Here is a 19,126-nt window from a genome sequence, read left to right as displayed (position 1 = left end):
ACAAAGACCTGGGTCCTGTTGGGACTTTCAGCCTTGTCACAGCCCTCTATCCTGTCTATACATGGCTTTCCTAGGGACTCCGAGACCTCCACATCTTTCCTTTTTGGCTGCAGACCCTTATCTCTGTGGTGTCACAGCAGATCTGAGATGAGCGTGATAACTCAGATCTTCTTGGTGGCCATGCTCCTCATAAGACAGCTCTGTAGGAAGCTGCCCTGGTTCCTGGTTAGCAGGCACCACTGCTCCTATGGCATCCCTCGTGGTGCCCAGGCCCTCCTCCTCCTGGGCACTGCTCACTCAGCAGTATCTGAGGCTGCCCTGATGTGTGGGGTTTCTCTTCCTCTGGTACAGGGCTGGGCTCTTCTCCATGTTAAAGTCAAGTGTTTTCTGAAGTCAAAATCTGGCAATTTCTCAAGGTTCACCCGCAGTGATGCTCCATTCTATCAGCTGTTAATGTGAGCAGGCAGACAGGTCAACCTTAGTGTAATTGTGCTATATCTGACTAGACAGCAGCACCAGCAAGAGTTGCAGGGATATTTGGATAATTCAGGAGTAAACACTTGAATGGAATTGCAACACAGTCACAGAAGGTAGGGGATAGAAGGCTGCCAGGTTCCACAGTTGCTGTGCTTGCTTCTCATGCATGCTGTCAGTTTCTCTGTAGTCATGTCCTGAATGTTAAGGGGCTGTGCAGGTCAAAACTGGACGGGCCAAAGCCCAACTGGAGCTCAATCCATCTATTACTGTCAAAGACAATAAAATAAAATTAAAAATAATAATAAAAATACTTTAAATGATGGAAGATTAGGGAGAATCATAATGCTTTATTGGATTTTGGGGGCAAAACCTGGTAACAAGGAATGAGGCAAAGGCTGAGACATTAATGCCTTCTTTGCCTCTGTTATTAGCAACAAAACCAATTGTTTCCCTGGATATTTCTTCCTCCTCATGGCCAGTGCCATCCTTCCAATGCACATTTTGTAGCAGTGTTTTTCTCTCCTGCTCTTTCCTACTACCAAAGAAAGCTCCATCAGGGTGGAAACCACTCCTGAAGTAGGCATCCCAACCCAGCAGGCTCCTTGCGGCCTCTCAGCCAAGCAGACACAAGTCACCTCAGCAGCAGCTTCCAAGCCAGGGGCCTGCTGCTGGCCTTGCAGCTTCTTGTGGAGACACAGCCAAGCCTTGTGCCTGCTGCTGCCCAGCCATGGACTCAAGCAGAAGGGACAGGACAACCCATCTGGGGACCTTCTTTCTGCCTGGGTCGTCCTGGGTCTGGAGGCAGAGGGGATCCCCCAGTCAGCATGCCAAGCAGGTGCCTTCTGCTGGCCTAGCAGGGCCACTGCCAGATGTCAGCCCAAAAGTGCAGCTCCCAGGGAGAAGCCAAGCATGATCTGCCACCTACAGACAGAAGTGACCTCACAGTCCCTGCCACAGTCACATTCCTCCTGCTGGGGCAGGAGATCCCGAAGCAGAGCTCACATATCCCTAGTCCCTTAGGGACTAGGACTCACTTTTCTGAATTAGAGAGTAAGTAGAGGTTTTTTTGGGAATGTTTGTTATTCTTCTGTGGTTAGGGTATAGGCAAGCTCTGTAGTTTAGCATTTTATTTAGGTCTGCCAAGAAATCGAGGGATAAATAGAGCGTTTTAATACTAGTGTCCACAGAAGGCAATTTGGTGAGTAAGCCTCATCTTGGCAAGGGATGCAAGGAATAATAAGAAGAGATTCTAGAGATACATCGCTCAGAAAATAAAGGCGAAGGAGAGTGTACCCCCTGCGATGGATGAGAAGGGTGGACTGGTAATGACAGACATGGAGAAGGCTTAGGGACTCAACAACAAATGGAAATGGTTTAGTGGAGACTGTTAGCGTTAGGTCAGAGGTTGGACTCGATCTTGAGGTCTCTTCCAACCTAGAAAATTCTGTGATTCTGTGATTCTGTAACATCTTTGCCTCAGTCTTCCTTGCCAGTCAGGCTTCCCAAGTCTTTCATTCCCTGAAGCCATAGATGGAGGCTGGAGGTGCAAAGTCCCACCCACTCTAAGTGAAGAGCAGGTTTGAGACCGCCTGATGGAACTCAACAAGTACAAGTCTATGGCACCTGATGACTTGCATCCCAGCATCCTGAGGGAACTGGCTGATGCAGTTGGCAAGCCTCTCTCCATCATATCTGAAGAGTCCTGACAGTTGTGTGAAGTCCCTGGTGACTGGAAAAAGGGAAATATCACTCCCATTTTTAAAAAGAGTAGAAAGGATAACCCAAGGAACTACTGAATGGTGAGCCTCACCTCTGTGCCTCGAAAGATCATGGAAAAGATCCTCCTGGGATCAGTGTCAAGGCACAAAGAGGTGATCCGAGACAACAAGAATGGCTTCACCAAAGGGTAAATGGTGCCTGGCCAGTCTGGTGGCTTTCTAACAATGGAGTGAGCACATCAGACAACAAAAGAAGACCAGCCTATGTCATCTACTTGGGCTTCTGTAAGACCATTGCCATGGTCCCACATGACATCCTGGTCTCCAAATTAGAGAGATACACATTTGATGGGTGCACCATTCAGTGGGTAAGGAGTTGGCCTGAAGGTCACACCCAGAGAGTGGTGCTCAATGGCTCTATGTCCAAGTGGAGGCTGGTGGTGAGTCTTGTACCTCAGGGGTCTGTCCTCGGACCCATATGGTTTAATATGTTTATTAGTGACATAGACAGTGGGGTCGAGTGCACCCTCAGCAAGTGTGCAGATGACACCAAGCTGAGAGATGTAGTTGATGCAACAGAGGAAGGGATTCCTGTGCAAAGGGCCCTGGGCAACCTGATCTCATAGGGGGAGCATCCCTGTTTATGGCCAGGGGGTTAGCAATAAGTGATCTTTAAAGTCCTTCCAACAGGAGCCATTCTCTGATTCTATGGTCTCACGAGCTCTACCTCAAGCATGATTCCCATGCCATCAGCCTTCCTGTGGTCTCTCACCTGACCAGAACAGAAGATGCCTCACCATCATCTTCAATGCCATGTGCATGCTTCTGACCTTTACGGTCCCTATCTGTGCCACATTCCTCCTGGAGGTCCGTCACCTCCAGAGACAGAAGTGACCTCCCAGCCTCCTTCACATCTACATGCCTCCTGCATGCCCAACAGATCCTGAGGCACACCTGATCCCATCCCAGCATTCCCAGACAGCTCCTCCTTGTGGCCTGTGATCTGATCACATACCTGTCATCTCATATGCCTCTTCCAATGCCATACGACTGCTTCAGGACCTCACTGTCCCTGCCCTACCCCAAGCATAAAAACCACACAAGGTAGGGGTAGGAGTGGGGTTGAAGCTGAGACGTGCTGTGTGCATGGTGGAGGGCTATGAGGGTTAGATGATCAGGTTAATGTTTAGGAATAAGAGGTCACATTCCAGGGTTAAAGGAATGGCAAGGGCTTCAAGGAATAGTTTGGTGTTGTGCCTAAGGATCCTGCTCAGGGTTTAGAATAAGGGCAAGCTTTGAGGACTTCAGTTTAGGTCTGGTTTGGGGCCTAAGGCTAAAGCTGGCACTTTTCTCCTTGGTTAGGCTTAATCATCCTTCTGCTTGCCCCTCTACTAGAAGATGGATTTGAAATCTGCCTTTTCCAAGTCCCGAGGAAAGTCTTTGATCCATCTGTCCTTTCCAAGGTATTTGAGATAGGTCTTATGACAATGTCAGCACCTCCCCTAGCACCTCTCTCATCCTTCCCACACCACCGCTAAGAAACCTGGGGACTGACCAGGGGATGATGAAGGTTTGGAAAGAGCTTGGTTAAGATCTGTGAGGTGGGCTGTTCTGTGCTTCACACAGAAAATGATGATTGTGCCATAGAAAACAGTGACACTCGTGAGGACAGAAGAGCAGGTGGATAAAGCCTTGGGCCTGCCAACACAGGACACACACACATGAAATCTGCATGATTAGGAATTGGAAGATTGGATACAAATGCAAATTTTGAAAGCAAAACCAAGAGTATTACTGTGGCACTGCAGGACAGCTCCAGCAATGGGGAAAAACCACGCAAGAGGTGTCTATGACACTGGGGCCACAGAACTGTAGCTGGGAGGAGGAGAAAGAATTAGTGTACATCACAGAAATTCCCCTGGTTCAGGTACAGCTGCCTTCCGGAGTCAGACCTTCCACTTCACGAGCCTTATAGAGAACAGGGGTGGCATACAGCCCAGGGCTGACCGTAGGATATGGCCCCCAGCAGGAAGCACTGCGGTCATGCAGAAGGTGCAGCTGAGAGTGCTGCCACCTCTGTGAGCAAAGGGGGTGCTGTCCCCATCCAGGAAGCTGGCCAGCATCTGACGCAGGGTGCTGGAGCTGTGCAAGGAGGACAACTCTCCCCCAGGAAGAAGGCCACGGGCATCTGCAGGTGTTTGGTGTCAGGCACCAGCATAGTGATGAGGGTGTTCCACATCCCAGTCACCGTGCTGGTCAATTAACAGGGGAAGAAGATATTTGTGTATGGGTAGAGGATCTCCCAAATGGACAGTTAGGGAAACTCAATGAATGGTGTCTTAGTGTCCTATTTCCTTCATGGAAACCTTTTACAGCATTCTGGTCCCCCCTCTTTTGTTAGAACACGTTCGGAGGGGTGAAATGATCCCTGCCTGTCATGGCTGATGTGTCCTGCAATACACTGGGAACAGAATAGGGGTTAAGGGAGGGAAACATTTGTACTCATGTTTGACAACCACAGTCCAACAGCACAAATCACACTTAAAAATCAGTCTCTGACATCTACAGAAGAGAAGCAGTCAGTGATGCCTTCAGTCTTCTTCAACCACCACACCCCAGCAGAGACCCTGCTGCCTTGGGGAGCTGTCAGCCCTGAGGCCTTGGGGACACCTCGAGGGAGCCCAAGGGCACAGAGCAAGCGATGCCATGGTCGGGTGCTGTGCTGCTGAGCTGGGCTGGGCTCCTGGGCACAAGGGCAGCTCCTGGCAAGAGGCAGTGCTGCAGAGAGACAGCTGTGCCCAGGAGCAGCTCCTCTGCACAGCGCAGCAGGGCTGGGGGCTCTGACCGCAGCTGGCACACAGACAGGAGAGAAGGAGAGAGGGCTTGGAGGCACTGAGGAGCGCAACAACAGAGGGCAGCGTGTGGCAGGACACATCTGCAGGCTCTCGACACCGTGAGGCTCTGGCAACAGGACACTGCAGGTGGGGTTACCAGAGGGGTCTTCTAAAGCTGGCACATCCGACAGCTGATAGCATCTGGCAGGGTGGGTCTCTCTGTTTCTCCAGAAAGGAGTAAAAAATGCTGTAGAGAATAGCATTTATGATTGCATATTTCAAGAGGAAGACCAAGGCAGGGGCTACCTGAAAGGCAAGACATTTTCTGTAGCCTGTGCTTGCAGATACCTGCGGTAGAATGGAGGCTGGTTTCATGGTAATAGGTGGTCAGGTTTGTACTGCAGACTGAGACTGCTAGAGCATTGCAGTGGGGGATCAATATTTAATCAATGAACTTCATAAAGTCCCTTCCCACACCTCAGCCCACAGACTGCACCAACATCATCCTTGTGGTCCTCACATGTTTTTTTCTAGCTGATATTAAGGAGCTACAAACCCTCCAATGGCCAGTGCCCTGTCTTTGAGAGTATCTCCTTGCTTGAGATGAGCACAGATCACCTGCACTGAGCATGAACTGACTCCTCTGCAGGCAGAGCTGCAGCACAGGAGGGTCTGCTGAGTGTCCGTCTGTCCCTCCCTGGCCTTGCCTCCCCTGGCAGCAGCACACTGGCATTCCTCCTGGCTTCTCCAGCTGGCCGTGCTGCTGCTGGTCTTGTTCCCAGGCTGGCTGGGGATGGGGGTTTCACATTCCCATGGGGAGAGCCCTCAGTGTGCTTGGGGGAAGGGGAGTATGGGGAGAAGGTGAGGCATTGGGAGATGGGCACTTTGAGCCTCGATGTCTCTGCTCTCAGCAGTGTTCAGGTTCTTCTCAGGTCAACCTCTGAGTAGAACTTTCCTGCAGCTCTCACAGGGCAGCTGAGACCAGCACTGATGGACAGATTGTCTGTCCTCACTAAAGGACACTTCGCACTATAGGGACTGCCTCTTTTTCTCTTAGGATGCGCAAAGTTTCCCTTCAAGTGCAAGAGAAATGCTCAGGGTTTCTGTTTCATAAAAACTCAGCAGGTGTGGTAGGTTAGCAACCAGAAAAAATCTGACCATATAAAATAAAAATTAAAGAAATCTGTGTATATATATATGCTCTGAAGTTGGTTAACCCGGGAGCAACACTGGGGCAAGGTTCTTTGATATCAGCAGTGAAGTGAGTCTGAGATTACCCCAGGTTCTGCCTTTCCTCTGGCTATTGGGCATAACTGACTCTTCCATTGCCCACAAAGGAGGCCCCTGCTCCCAGGGATACCCTCAGGCAGCATCAGGAAGAACTCATGAAAGGGACCTGCCAAATGTCTTACTGGAAGTGGACAACTTTTCTGGTGATATTAGATAAGAAATGGGATTAATTTTTCTCTGATAAATCTTTTGTACGTTACTACTGTTCTTCCTCTTCTATGTGCAGGAACACATCCCAAAAAAACAGATGTCCAACAGAAGCACCATCACTGAGTTCATCCTGTTGCCATTCGCAGACACACGTGAGCTGCAGCTCCTGCACTTCGCACTCTTCCTGGGCATCTACCTGGCTGCCCTCCTGGGCAATGGCCTCATCCTCAGCGCCGTAGCCTGCGACCACCGCCTCCACACCCCCATGTACTTCTTCCTCCTCAACCTCGCCCTCCTCGACCTGGGCTGCATCTCCACCACTCTGCCCAAAGCCATGGCCAATGCCCTCTGGGACACCACGGCCATCTCCTATCAAGGCTGTGCTGCACAGGTCTTATTCTTTCTCTTCTTTATAGCAGCAGAATATTCTATTCTCACTATCATGGCCTATGACCGCTACATTGCCATCTGCAAGCCCCTGCACTACGGGAGCCTCCTGGGCAGCAGAGCTTGTGCCCAGATGGCAGCAGCTGCCTGGGGCAGTGGCTTTCTCAATGCTGTCCTGCACACGGCCAACACATTTTCCCTGCCCCTCTGCTATGGCAATGCTGTGGACCAGTTCTTCTGTGAGATCCCCCACATCCTCAAGCTCTCCTGCTCAGATGCCTACCTCAGGGAAGTTGTACTTATTGCATTTAGCTTTTGTTTAGGCTTTGGTTGTTTTGTTTTTATTGTGGTGTCCTATGTGCAGATCTTCAGGGCAGTGCTGAGGATGCCCTCTGAGCAGGGCCGACACAAAGCCTTTTCCACGTGCCTTCCTCACCTGGCCGTGGTCTCCCTGTTTGTCAGCACTATCATGTTTGCCTACCTGAAGCCCCCCTCATTCTCCTCCCCATCCCTGGACCTTGCAGTATCTTTTCTCTACTCCATGTTACCTCCAGCACTGAACCCCCTCATCTACAGCATGAGGAACCAGGAGCTCAAGGATGCACTGAGGAAATTGTTTGAATACATATTTCTTTAAAAAAAAAATAATGTGCCTTTACGTTCTGAGTTTATCTCAGAAACAGTTAGGAAAGCAATTTGGTTTTATTTTTCTTGATAAATATGTTCTCCAAGTTGTGGTGTCGATTTAATTAATGTCATGTTAGCCTCCTACCTGTTCATTTATCTCTTTACTTTTCATAATTATCTCATGTATATCTAAAGCCAGGCTTTCTGTGTAGCTATAGACAATAAAGAAGCAAGCAGAAATTCATAGGTCTCAGCTGCAGTGCATTCCCATCTCCTTTGAGAGACGTTATTTAAAAAAAAAAATAGCAAAACTATTTGTGACAGTGATGCTTGACCACTTCCTTGAAACAGGGCCTCAATAGATAGAGCTTATTTTCAGGAGGACAGTCGTTTTCATAACGGGAGCTCACCTCTCCCCTCTCCTTCCATTTTCCACCTTCTATTGCTGAGTGTGACATCATATGGTATGGAATATCTCTGTGGCTGGTTTAGGTTAGCTGCCCTGGTGATGTCCCCTCTCTGTCTCTTGTGCACCCGCAGCCTGTTGGCTCTTTGGGGAGGGACGATTAGAGGGATTCCTGATGCTATGACAGTACTGCTCAGCAGTAGACAAAACACAACCGTGATACCAGTGCTGTTCTAGCTACTCAAGCAGAGCACAGCACTGTGTGGGCTTCTACAGGAAAAGTTAACTCCATCCCAGCCAGGCCCAGTACGCTCACATATTGAAAACACAGCACCACAGGGGCTGCTCTGCAGAGAATTACTTCGTCACAGTCAGAGCCAGTGCAGGGCCACACACTGGACAAGAAGGCTCCCTCTGAGCTCTGTGAGGAGTCTGGAAGGTCCTAAGAAGCAGCAGGAAGACTGAAGAAGACCAAGGCCCATCTGAAGGTTGGCTTATTCCCACCTGGGAGGCAGTGCTGGGCAGTGGGAAAGGCTATGAGAAAGACATGTGAGAAGACCATGAGAAACAAGGAAATATCACTGCCATTGCCCCAGGCCTGCAAAAAATCACTCACCAGACTTCTTTTCTGGGGCTGTGTGAGCCCAGGAGAGAGCAGTGAATGGAGCCCACGGAGCGTGAGCCTGTCTGAGGTGGACTGAGCAGAGCTCAAGTGCTCAATCTGGTGTGAGCAGGCAGAGGAGAGCTCTGCAGCCCCAGGGCACACAAAAGCCCCAGCAAAGAAGCCTGGTGAGGGATTCCTTGCAGCCCTGGGGCAATGGCAGTGACCCCATGAGCTGGGTCTGCCTCCCAGCCTGCCCAGCACAGCCCTGCAGAGTGCCTCCGTGCTCTGGGCACCACAGCCCCCTCCCTCTGCAGAGCACCACTGCCAGCTGGGACTGGGGCTGGGGCTTGGAGGGTGCTTCCCCTGAATGTCAGCTTCAGTCTCATGGCTTCTGGATAAAAACATGATCTTCACTGTGCCCAAGGAGCTGAGAGACCGCCAACAGGCATGAGGCTGGAACATTGCCTGCAAGGTCGCTCCTGCCCTAGCACCTCCCACGATTGGCACGGAACTGGCTCCTGAATGTCAGAGAGGCTGGGAGCCCAGCAGGTGTGCCATGAGCTTGGAGGATCACAACCAGCTCACTTCTACCTGGGCAGGTCCTGGCCCAAAAAGGGGGTGTTTTGTAGGTGTGGTATTATAAGCTCAGTGGTGTCTCAGAAACACTAAGTCCAGCAGGAAGCGACTGGCTGTTAAATGGCCTGTGAGGTGAGCTCTTTCTGAAGTAGCTGACAGGTCACCCTTGACTCCTGGCTGGGATCTGTGCCTTTAGGCTCACATCTGCCAGTGTCCATGGTAGGGCAGCAGAAGGCACTTGCTGTGCATGTGGTTTCTGAGATCGGCTTTTTTTAAGTAGCTGGTAGGCTGCATAGAGGAAGAGGTCTTGGTAGGGGTTGTCATGTCAGAGGTGTCAGCTTTTGCCTGAAGTCATTCTTTAGGACTGCTTTCATTTTTCTACACAGAGGGGGCCACTGCCTCCAAGACGCTTGGGGGAAACTGAACCATGCATGAGGGTTTGGAAAAAGGTACCCTGGGTGCACAGAAGCCATTCCGTATCCAAAAGTTGGAGGCAGGAAACAAAATTTTGGGGTGGTACAAGAACTGCTGGGCACATTGTGCAGGGTTCACCTACAGCCTGTGTGTTCTTTTCCATCCTGACTTAGGTGCCACGTCAGTCTATAGAAAGGAGTAGCCAACAGATATGAGACAGATACTCTGAGATCATGAAAGCCATCAGAAAGCTGCCCCTATGAAGATGACTGATATGGGGAAGTCAGGAGAAGCCTGGCCAGGACAGATGTGAGATTTGAGGGAGGGAAAAGGAGTTTGGCCAGCAGAAATGAATGATTTCTGTGAGGTTCGAACATTCAGGCAATGTTAATTTTGCTGTAACGCTGACTTAAAATAGTCATGTAAAGCCCTTGCACTACTTTAATCACTGACATTAATTGTCAATTCTAAATGCTACTCCACACCCTGACAGGAATCCACTGTTTTTATGCCTGACTTCAAAGTATCCCTTGAAGCCAAAACTCAGCCCATAGCCCCTTTTCCTTATCTTTACTCTCTTGCTCACCCTGATCTGATCAGCTTGTCGGCCACAAGGAGGAGATTGGTGGGAATGCTCTGAGGAGCTCAGCTCTGCCTCAGCATCTCCTGCCCCAGGAGGAGGATCATAACTGTGGCAGGGACTGTGAGGTCACTTCTGTCTCTGCACTTGATAGGGCAGCAGCAGGAACGTGTCACAGAAAGGGACAGTGAGGTCACTTGTGTCTGGAGGTGGCAGGTCACCCTTGACTTCTCCCTGGGATCTGAACTTTTGAGCTGACATCTGGCAGTGGCCCTGCTAGGCCAGCAGAAGGCACCTGCTTGGCATGCTGACAGTTGGCATTGCTTCCTTGCAACACTGTGCAGGGCTGCGGAGGTGTCAAAATGAAGTTCTTCTAATAGCATCACACTACCCACCACATCCCACAGACCCCAAGACTAGCCCTGAGCCAGACATGGGTGTGCAGGGTCTCCTCTCCCAGTGGCCGTGGTCAGGCCTTGGCCCTTCAGCTTCATTAAAACCAACCAAGATTTTTCTCAGCACAGTGCTTTGCCTGTCTGTAACCATGGCCTCCAATTATCTGCCCTAACAAGGCCCTGGGGAGGCTTTGTTAGTAACAGCCCTCAGTGGGGCCCATTAATACTCCAAGTCACTTCAGCTTTTCCTTCTGACTTTAGCTTCTCAAGTGGTTACATCACCCTCCTCTCAGTACCTCAACTGAGTACAGGGGGACAATCACTTCCCTGGACCTGCTGGCCACACTGCTTCTTATGCAATCCAGGATGCTGTTGGTCTTCTTGGCCACCTGAGCACACTACTGGCCCATATTCAGCCGACTATCAACCAGTACTCCCAGGTCCTTCTCTGCCAGGCAGCTCTCCAACCATTCCTCTCCCAGCCTGTAGCTCTGTTTGGGGTTGTTGAGCCCCAGGTGAAGAACCCGGAACTAGAACCCCAGAAAACAGAAGAGCAGGGAACAACCTCTTGGCTATGTTCCTGGCAGCAGCTTTGGAGAGGTGTCCAGGCTTCTGGGTTTGCCCAGAGCAAGACCCTCCTGTTACTGTGGTGCTATCCGGGAGGCCAGCTGTAACCCAGGGCTGCACAGTGCCTGCTGCTGTCTGCAGTCACAGGGATGCCACTGCAGAGAGAACAGGACTGTCACCAAGGCCTATGAGATCTGACAGCTTATCCGAATAAAAGAGCACAGGAGAACACACTGAAAGCCAAAAGAGAGCAGCAGTGACAAGGCCACGTCCTGCTGCTGGCCATGGCCATGGCTCCAGAGAAGCAGCAGCCCCTACCCAAAATCCATGTAGCAGCTGGGCTCTTGGCCCAGAGACCCTCCTGTGTGCTGGGGCTGATCCCCCAGCTCCAGAGGGGATGGGAAGAGATTGCAGCAGATAACAATGTAGTTCTGTTTTTGTTTTGTTTTGTTTTTGTTTTTTTATTTATTATGTTTCTCTACATAACCTGCTTCTTTCAATAATTAGATGACTGGGTCACTATAAATGAAAAAATAGAAATAAGAAAATCAGGTAGCGGGTTAAGGATAACATAATTTAAATCAAAAGAAAAAAAATGTAGAAAATATTTATAGAGAAATATAGTAACAAAAATTTTCCTCACAGTTCCTGAAATAATCAGGGAACTCACAAACATTATTGATTGCAAAGAAGCATGTATCCAAAGAGTTTCCTTACTGCATCCTTGAACTCCTGGTTCCTCATGCTGTAGATGAGGGGGTTCACTGATGAAGGAACAACTGAGTAGAGAACTGACACAATAAGATCCATGGATGGGGAAGAGATGGAGGGGGGTTTCAGGTAGGCAAACATGGCAGTACTGATAAAGAGGGAGACCACGGCCAGGTGAGGGAGGCACATGGAAAAGGCTTTGTGTCGGCCCTGCTCAGAGGGAATCCTCAGCACTACCCTGAAGATCTGCACGTAGGATAACATGATGAAAACAAAGCAAAGAAAGGCTAAAGAAACACTAAACACAAGTGCCCAAACTTCCCTGAGAGAGGCATCTGAACAGGAGAGCTTGAGGATGTGGGGGATTTCACAGAAGAACTGCTCCACAGCATTGCCTTGGCAGAGGGGCAGGGAAAATGTGTTGGCCGTGTGCAGGACAGCATTGAGAAAGCCACTGCCCCAGGCAGCTGCTGCCATCTGGGCACAAGCTCTGCTGCCCACGAGGCTCCCGTAGTGCAGGGGCTTGCAGATGGCAACATAGCGGTCGTAGGCCATGACGGTGAGGAGGAAATACTCTGCTGTGATAAAGAAGACAAACAGAAAGACGTGTGCAGCACATCCTTTATAGGAGATGGCCTGGTGTCCCAAAGGGCATTGGCCATGGATTTGGGCAGAGTGGTGGAGATGGATCCGAGGTCGAGGAGGGCAAGGTTGAGGAGGAAGAAGTACATGGGGGTGTGGAGGCGGTGGTCGGAGGCTATGGCTGTGAGGATGAGGCCGTTGCCCAGGAGGGCAGCCAGGTAGATGCCCAGGAAGAGCGCGAAGTGCAGGACCTGCAGCTCGCGTGTGTCTGCGAATGCCAGCAGCAGGAACTCGCTCACTGAGCTGACGTTGGGCATTTTCTGACATTGAAGAGTTGTCTGTAGAGAAGCAGAAGGCAGAAAAAGTTTAGAAGACAATTCTCTGAGGAAAACCTACTACAAGCCTTAGAGCACTCTCATTTGAAGCCTCTCTTTGCAAAAGGAGCTTTCTGCAGCTCCATCGCTTGAGTCCCAGCTGATGCTGGGTGAGACTGGCACTGCAAGCATGGATTGCTGGGGCCTTTAGAGGTGTCCTTCCTTCTGTGAAGCAGTCAGAAAGCAGGAACAAGGGGGAAACTCAAGTTCAGTCCACTTATGGGATCCATGAACTTTGCAGGGTTGTTGCAAAAAACACCTCCAACCACACTGTAGAGCGAGTCAGATTTTATTATGCTTAGTAATCACACTCTTTTTTATTATGCTTAGAACAATATATTTATATATTGTTCTTATAATATATATATATTATATAATATATTTTATTATGCTTAGAACAATCACACTCTTGCGTTTCCAAAGAAGTGGTGACAGCTTAAAGCAAAGAAGCTCCAACCCCAGTGCAGATGGACAGAATCCTCACCTTATCCCCAAGTGCATGAGCAGGATCTCAGCTTTTCCCTCTTCGCAAAGGCTGCAGAGGCCTCACTCCAGCTGCCCACAGACAGCCATCCAGCAGCACAGACATGTTAGTACGGAGGTGTCTTTTCTTTGAAGTATCTGGATAACACAAGGATGCCAGGAGAGAGCTGCATCCTGCAGGAGAGAAGAATGCAGCCCAGGACAATGCCCCACGGACAGAGCTGGATATTCGCAATCTGGGGTGTCCCAATACCCAATCTGCATCCCCTGCAGTGTCTGGAGGAGACTTGGACACCCAACTCTTGGCTAAAAAGAGCAGCTGGGTTATGACATTCCAAGGGGCTTCTGCCAGACTTCCTCACCTTGCACTGCAACCCAGCAGGACTCTCAAAGCCTACTGCATTACTCACTGCCCTCCCAGAAACAAGACCCAGCAGGAGGAGACCCTTCCAGGACCTGCAGCTGCATGGCCCTGCAGCCAGACACTTACCTTGTCAAGGGCTGTGCAGGTTTCTCCTGCAGGCAGCTCTCTGCATCCTCCCACTGACAACTGCCTTCAGCCCCTCTCTCCTTTTCTTCTCTCTGTGTCTGCCTCTGTGTCTCTTTCCTGCTGTGCTGTGCAGAGGAGCTGCTCCTGGGCACAGCTGTCTCTCTGCACTACGGCCCTCTTGCCACGAGCTCTCTCTGTCCCACGAGCCTGGCCCAGCTCAGCAGCACAGCACCAGCCCAAGCCACTGCAATCACCCCTCTGGGGGCTTTGCTGATGAGCCCACAAACCTCAGGCACTCAGAGACAATTGAAGACATCTCTCCAGAAGTCCAAGTCAGAGGCAAGTTTCCTGCAGTGTCCCCCTGAGGGCCAGCACTGACACAGCCTCCCTTGGAGCTCGTTAGAGCAGAACCCTGGAGGCAGTGAGGACAAGGAGACAAAGGCAATGTGAAGGTGACACTGAGGTGGAGGAAAACTGGATGTGTGTCAGCAAGCACAAGGGCCGGGCCTTGACCCCAAGTGCTTGGGAAGTGAGATCCTTTCCCTTCACACCTTTCACAGGGCTCTTCCTGGGCAGTAGGAGATGGGGATGTGCATGGCCAAGTGAGGAGAATGGTATGATGCCTGTCTGGTTCATGGGTGGGGGCGAGGAGGCAATGAGGCCCTGGAGCTTTAACGATCACCTGTCTCCTCATAGGCCTCAGTGACAGAGACAACAGCCATAGCCATGGACACAAAGACCTCAATCCTGCTGGGACTTTGAGCCTTGCCATAGCCCTTTATCCTCTCTACACCAGGCTGTCCTAGGGTCTCCTAGACCTGTACCTCTTTTCCTGAGGGCTGCAAACACTCTTCTCTGTGCTGCCACACTGGATCTGAGGTGAACCGGATAAATCAGGTCATCTTGGTGGCCATGCTCCTCGTAAGGAAACTCTGTAGAAAGCTGGCCTGGTTCCTGCTGAGCAGGCACCACCGCTCCTATGGCATCCCTCGTGGTGTCCAGGCCCCCCTCCTCCTGGGCACTGCTCACTCAGCCACGTCCCAGTCTGCCCTGATGTGTGGGGTTCCTATTCTTATGGCGAAGGATGAGGCTCGTCTCCTTGTAAATGACAAGAGACTTCTATAGGCAAAATCCTGCATTTTCTCAGGGTTCCTCGACACTGATGCTCTATTCTGTCAGCCATTCATGGCTGCAGGCAGATGGTTCAACCTTCATGTGATTGTGCTATCTCTGACAGGATAGTAGCATCAGGACTTCAGGAAAGTTTGGATAATACAGGAGTAATCACTTGAATGGAACTGCAACACAGAGTCACAGAAAAACAGTGGGTGGAAGGCTGCCAGATTCTACTTTTTCTGTTCTTCCTTCTCATGCATGCTGTCAGTTTCTTGGGAGCTGTGTCCTAAATGTTATGGGGCTGTGCAGGTCAAAGTTCAAAGGGCCAAAGCCCAGCTGGAGCTCAATCCGGCTATGACTGTCAAAGACAATAAACACTGCTTATAGAAATACTTTAAATAAAGGAGGATTGAGGAGAATCATCATCCTTCATTGGACATGGGGGAAATCTGTTAATGATCTAGAGATAAAGTAAAGGCTGAGGTACTTAATGCCTTCTTTGCCTCAGACTCTAGCAGCAAGACCAGTTGTTCCTCTGGATATTTCTTCTTCCTTGTAGCCAGTGCCAACCTTCCATGGTGCACTTTGTGGCAGTTTTTTCTCTCCTGCTCCTTCCTACTACCACTGAAAGCTCCATCTGGTAGGAAACCCCTCCTGAAGTAGGCATCCCAACCCAACATGCTCCTTGCGGCCTCTCAGCCAACCACACACAAGTCACCTCAGCAGCAGCTTCCAAGCCAGGGGCCTGCTGCTGGCCTTGCAGCTTCTTGGCTAGACACAGCCAAGCTTCGTGCCTGCTACTGTCCAGTCATGGACTCAAGCAGAAGGGACCGGACAACCCATGTTGGCACCTTCTTTCTGCCTGGGTCCTCCTAGCTCTGGAGGCAGAGGGGATCCCCCAGTCAACATGCCAAGCAGGTGCCTTCTGCTGGCCTAGCAGGGCCACTGCCAGATGTCAGCCCAAAAGTGCAGATCCCAGGTCTATGTCAAGGCTGACCTGCCACCTCCAGACACAAGTGACCCCACAGTCCCTTTCTGTGACACATTCCTGCTGCTGCCCTATCAAGTGCAGAGACAGAAGTGACCTCACAGTCACTGCCACAGTCACATTCCTTCTGCTGGGCCATGAGATCCTCAGGCATAGCTGACTGCTTTCTAGTTCCCAAGGGAATAAGGCACAACTTTCTGGGTTAGAGAGTAAACAAATGTTTATTGGGAAGGTTTGGTGTTCTTCTGTGTTTAGGGTATGGTCAGGCTCTGTAGTTTAGGTCATTTTTAGGTCTGCCTAGAAGCCTAGGGTTAAATTTTAATAGTAATATTAAGGGAAGGGTTTAGGGTGAGTAAGAGAGTAAAAGTAATAGAAAGGGGGTATGGGGTGAGTTTTGCTTCAAGGAATACCTTGTGTTCAAGCTTTAGAGAAATGGATTCCTGTCAGAGTGTTGGAGGAGCATTTAGATTTAAGGATTAAGACTACTGGTTTAAATAGTGTAAGGGCCATACATGACTGTACAAGTCAGTGTTGCTGCATAATCTACATTTCATGATGCCTCTTACCTCTACGAAATCATTAATTTCTGCTGGAAATGCTCCTCTTGCCACCTGAAAATCTCACATCTCTCGTGTCCAGGTTGCTCCTGACCTCCCCATATCCTATTGGGATCAGCTTTCCGATGACATCCATGACATAGGCAGTATATGTCTCACCTCTGTGGGCTATTCTGTTCTTCAGAGAGAAGTGGCATTGTAGTCAGGAGGGAAAAGGGCCTAAAGGAGCATCCTGCCCAGTATGCCCATCAGCTCTGCCTCTCTACAAAATTGCGCATCCTACCTACTAGTTTTGTTTCCAGAATAGCTTCCATGGATCTCGAGTTCTTTTTCCAGGCCCTCATGAATGCTTCAGTTTTGGATGTGTAGAGATGGGATAAGGAAAGCAATGTGCGGATAGACCTGAGCTTAGCAAGGGATGCAAAGAATAACAGGAGGAGATTCTATAGATGCATAGCTCAGAAAAGAAAGGCCAAGGAGAGTGTACCCCCTCTGATGGATGAGAAGGGTAAACGGTAATGACAGACATGGAGAAGCCTGAGGGCCTCAACAACATCTTTGCCTCAGTCTTCCCTGCCAGTGAGGCTTCCCAAGTTTTTCATTTCCCTGAACCCATAGATGGAGGCTGGGAGGCAAAGAAGATGATCAAGTGGCTGGAGAACCTCTCCTATGAAGAAAGGCTGAGAGCACTGTGGCTGTTCAGCCTGGAGGAAAGAAGGCTTCAGGGTGACCTCATCACAGCCTTTCAGTACTTAAAGGGGGCTTATAAAAAAGATGGAGAGTGATTCTTTGCTCAAGGACATCACAATCCCTGCCCTGCCCCAAGGGGACAAACAGCTGAAGTTAGGGATAGGAGTGGGTTTGAAGATGAGATGTGCTGTGCGTGTGGTGGAGGGTTAGGTGGTCAATTTAACATTTAGGGATTAGAGGTTAACTTCTACAGCTAATGTAATGGAAGGGCTTTGAGGGAGCAATTCTGCTCAAGATGCCTGCTCAAGGTGTAGGAAAAGGGCAAGCCTTGTGGGTCAGAGTTTTGTTTAGTTCTTGGGTGAGGGCTAGGGTTAACGCTGGCATTCTAATTCATGATTAGGCTTAATCATCCTTCTGCTCAGCCTTGAAGTACAAGATGCTTTCGACATCTGCCTTTTCCACGTCCCGAGGAACCTCTTTGATCAATCTGTCCTTTCCAAGGTCTTTGAGATAAGTCTTATGATGACGTCTGCAGCTCCACCAGCACATCTCTCACCCTTCCCATGCTACCTATAAGCAACCCTAGGACTGACAGGGGGATGATGAAGGTATGAGAAAGGGCTTGGTTAAAACCTCTGACTACAGCCTTTATGGGCTTTACACAGACAGTGACAACGGTGTCATAGAAAACAGTAACACTCATGAGGACAGAAGAGCAGGTGGATAAGGCCTTGGGCTTGTCAACAGAGGATGCACACACATGAAAACTGCAGGAAAGAGAAGAGGAAGATGATCCAAAGGAAGGAAGGAAGGAAAGAAGGAAGGAAGATCCCAAATGTAGATTATGAAAGGAAAGACCATGAGTATCACCGTGGCACTGCAGAACAGCTCCAGCAATGGGGCAAAACCACAGAAGGTGTCTATGACACTGGGGCCACAGAACAGTAGCTGGGAGGAGAAAGAATTACTGCACATGAGAGAAATTCCCCTGGTTCAGGTACAGCTGCCTTCTGGAGTCAGACCTTCCACTTCTCGAGCCTTTCAGAGCACAGGGGTGGCATACAGCCCAGGGCTGACTGTGGGACATGGCCCCCAGCAGGAAGCACTGCGGTCATGCAGAAGGTGCAGCTGGGAGTGCTGTCCCCCTTTGCTGACAGAGGTTGGAGCACTGTCTCCCCCATGTGGTGTCTTCCCCGTGTGGAGTATGGTGCCTTGTCTCCCCCACCGCACGGCCTTGACTCCTTGTGCCAAGCCTTGTGCCTCCTGCTGCCCACTCATGGACTCAAGCACGAGGGACAGGACAACCCATATGGGGCCTTCTTTCTGCCTGGGTCCTCCTGGCTCTGGAGGCAGAGGGGATCCCCCAGTCAGCATGCCAAGCAGGTGCCTTCTGCTGGCCTAGCAGGGCCACAGCCAGATGTCAGCCCAAAAGTGCAGCTCCCAGGGAGAAGTCAATGCTGACCTGCCAAATCCAGACACAAGTGACCTCACAGTCCCTTTCCGTGACACGTTCCTGCTGCTGGCCTATCAAGTGCAGAGACAGAAGTGACCTCACAGTCACTGTCATGGTCACATTCCTCCTGCTGGGGCAGAAGATCCTGAGGCAGAGCTTGCATCTCCCTAGTCCCTTAGGGACTCGGGCTCACTTTTCTGTGTTAGAGATTAAACAGAGTTTTAGTGGGAATGTTTGGTGTTCTTCTGTGGTTAGGGTATGGATAAGTTCTGTGGTTTAGGGTTTTATTTTGGTCTGCCAAGAAATCTAAGGATCAGTAGAGCATTTTAATACTAGTGTCCAGGGAAGGCATTTGGGTGAGTATGAGAATAAAGGAAAGAAAAAGGGGCTATGGGCTTAATTTTGCTTGAAGGGATCCTTTGAATTCAAGCATTAGAGTAGGGGATTCCTGTCAGAGTGTTGGAGTAGCATTTAGGTTTCAGGATTAAAATTACTGCCTAAATAAGGTAAGGGCCATACATGGTTCTTTTAAGTCAGTGTTACTACAGCATCAACAATACATGCACCTTCTTACCTCTATGAAATCATTATTTTCTAATGGCCATTCTCATTTTCTCACCCCAAAATTTCACATCTCTCTTGTCCATGCTTCTCCTA

The 19,126-nt window shown here is 50.0% G+C and overlaps 1 protein-coding gene and 2 pseudogenes across 3 annotated transcripts in view; 2 read left to right on the top strand and 1 right to left on the bottom strand.

Moving 5' to 3' along the window:
• LOC311216156 (olfactory receptor 14C36-like) overlaps window positions 1-19,126 on the top strand; it is a 249,838-nt pseudogene that overhangs the window by 65,200 nt on the left and 165,512 nt on the right. The window lies entirely within an intron of this gene.
• LOC311216606 (olfactory receptor 14C36-like) lies at window positions 6,567-7,493 on the top strand (the record flags this gene model as incomplete). Its single annotated transcript, XM_084298138.1, has 1 exon — window positions 6,567-7,493. The coding sequence occupies one exon, from the start codon at window positions 6,567-6,569 to the stop codon at window positions 7,491-7,493; it is 927 nt and encodes a 308-aa protein (XP_084154264.1).
• LOC311216605 (olfactory receptor 14C36-like) lies at window positions 11,701-12,635 on the bottom strand (annotated as a pseudogene). Its single transcript has one exon. The product of its transcript is annotated as an olfactory receptor 14C36-like (transcript).

Source organism: Netta rufina (assembly GCF_964035555.1).
Source record: "Netta rufina genome assembly, chromosome: 18".
NCBI lineage: Eukaryota > Metazoa > Chordata > Aves > Anseriformes > Anatidae > Netta > Netta rufina.
The sequence above is the reverse complement of the archived record's forward strand: the minus strand, read 5'-3'. Positions and strand labels throughout refer to the sequence as shown.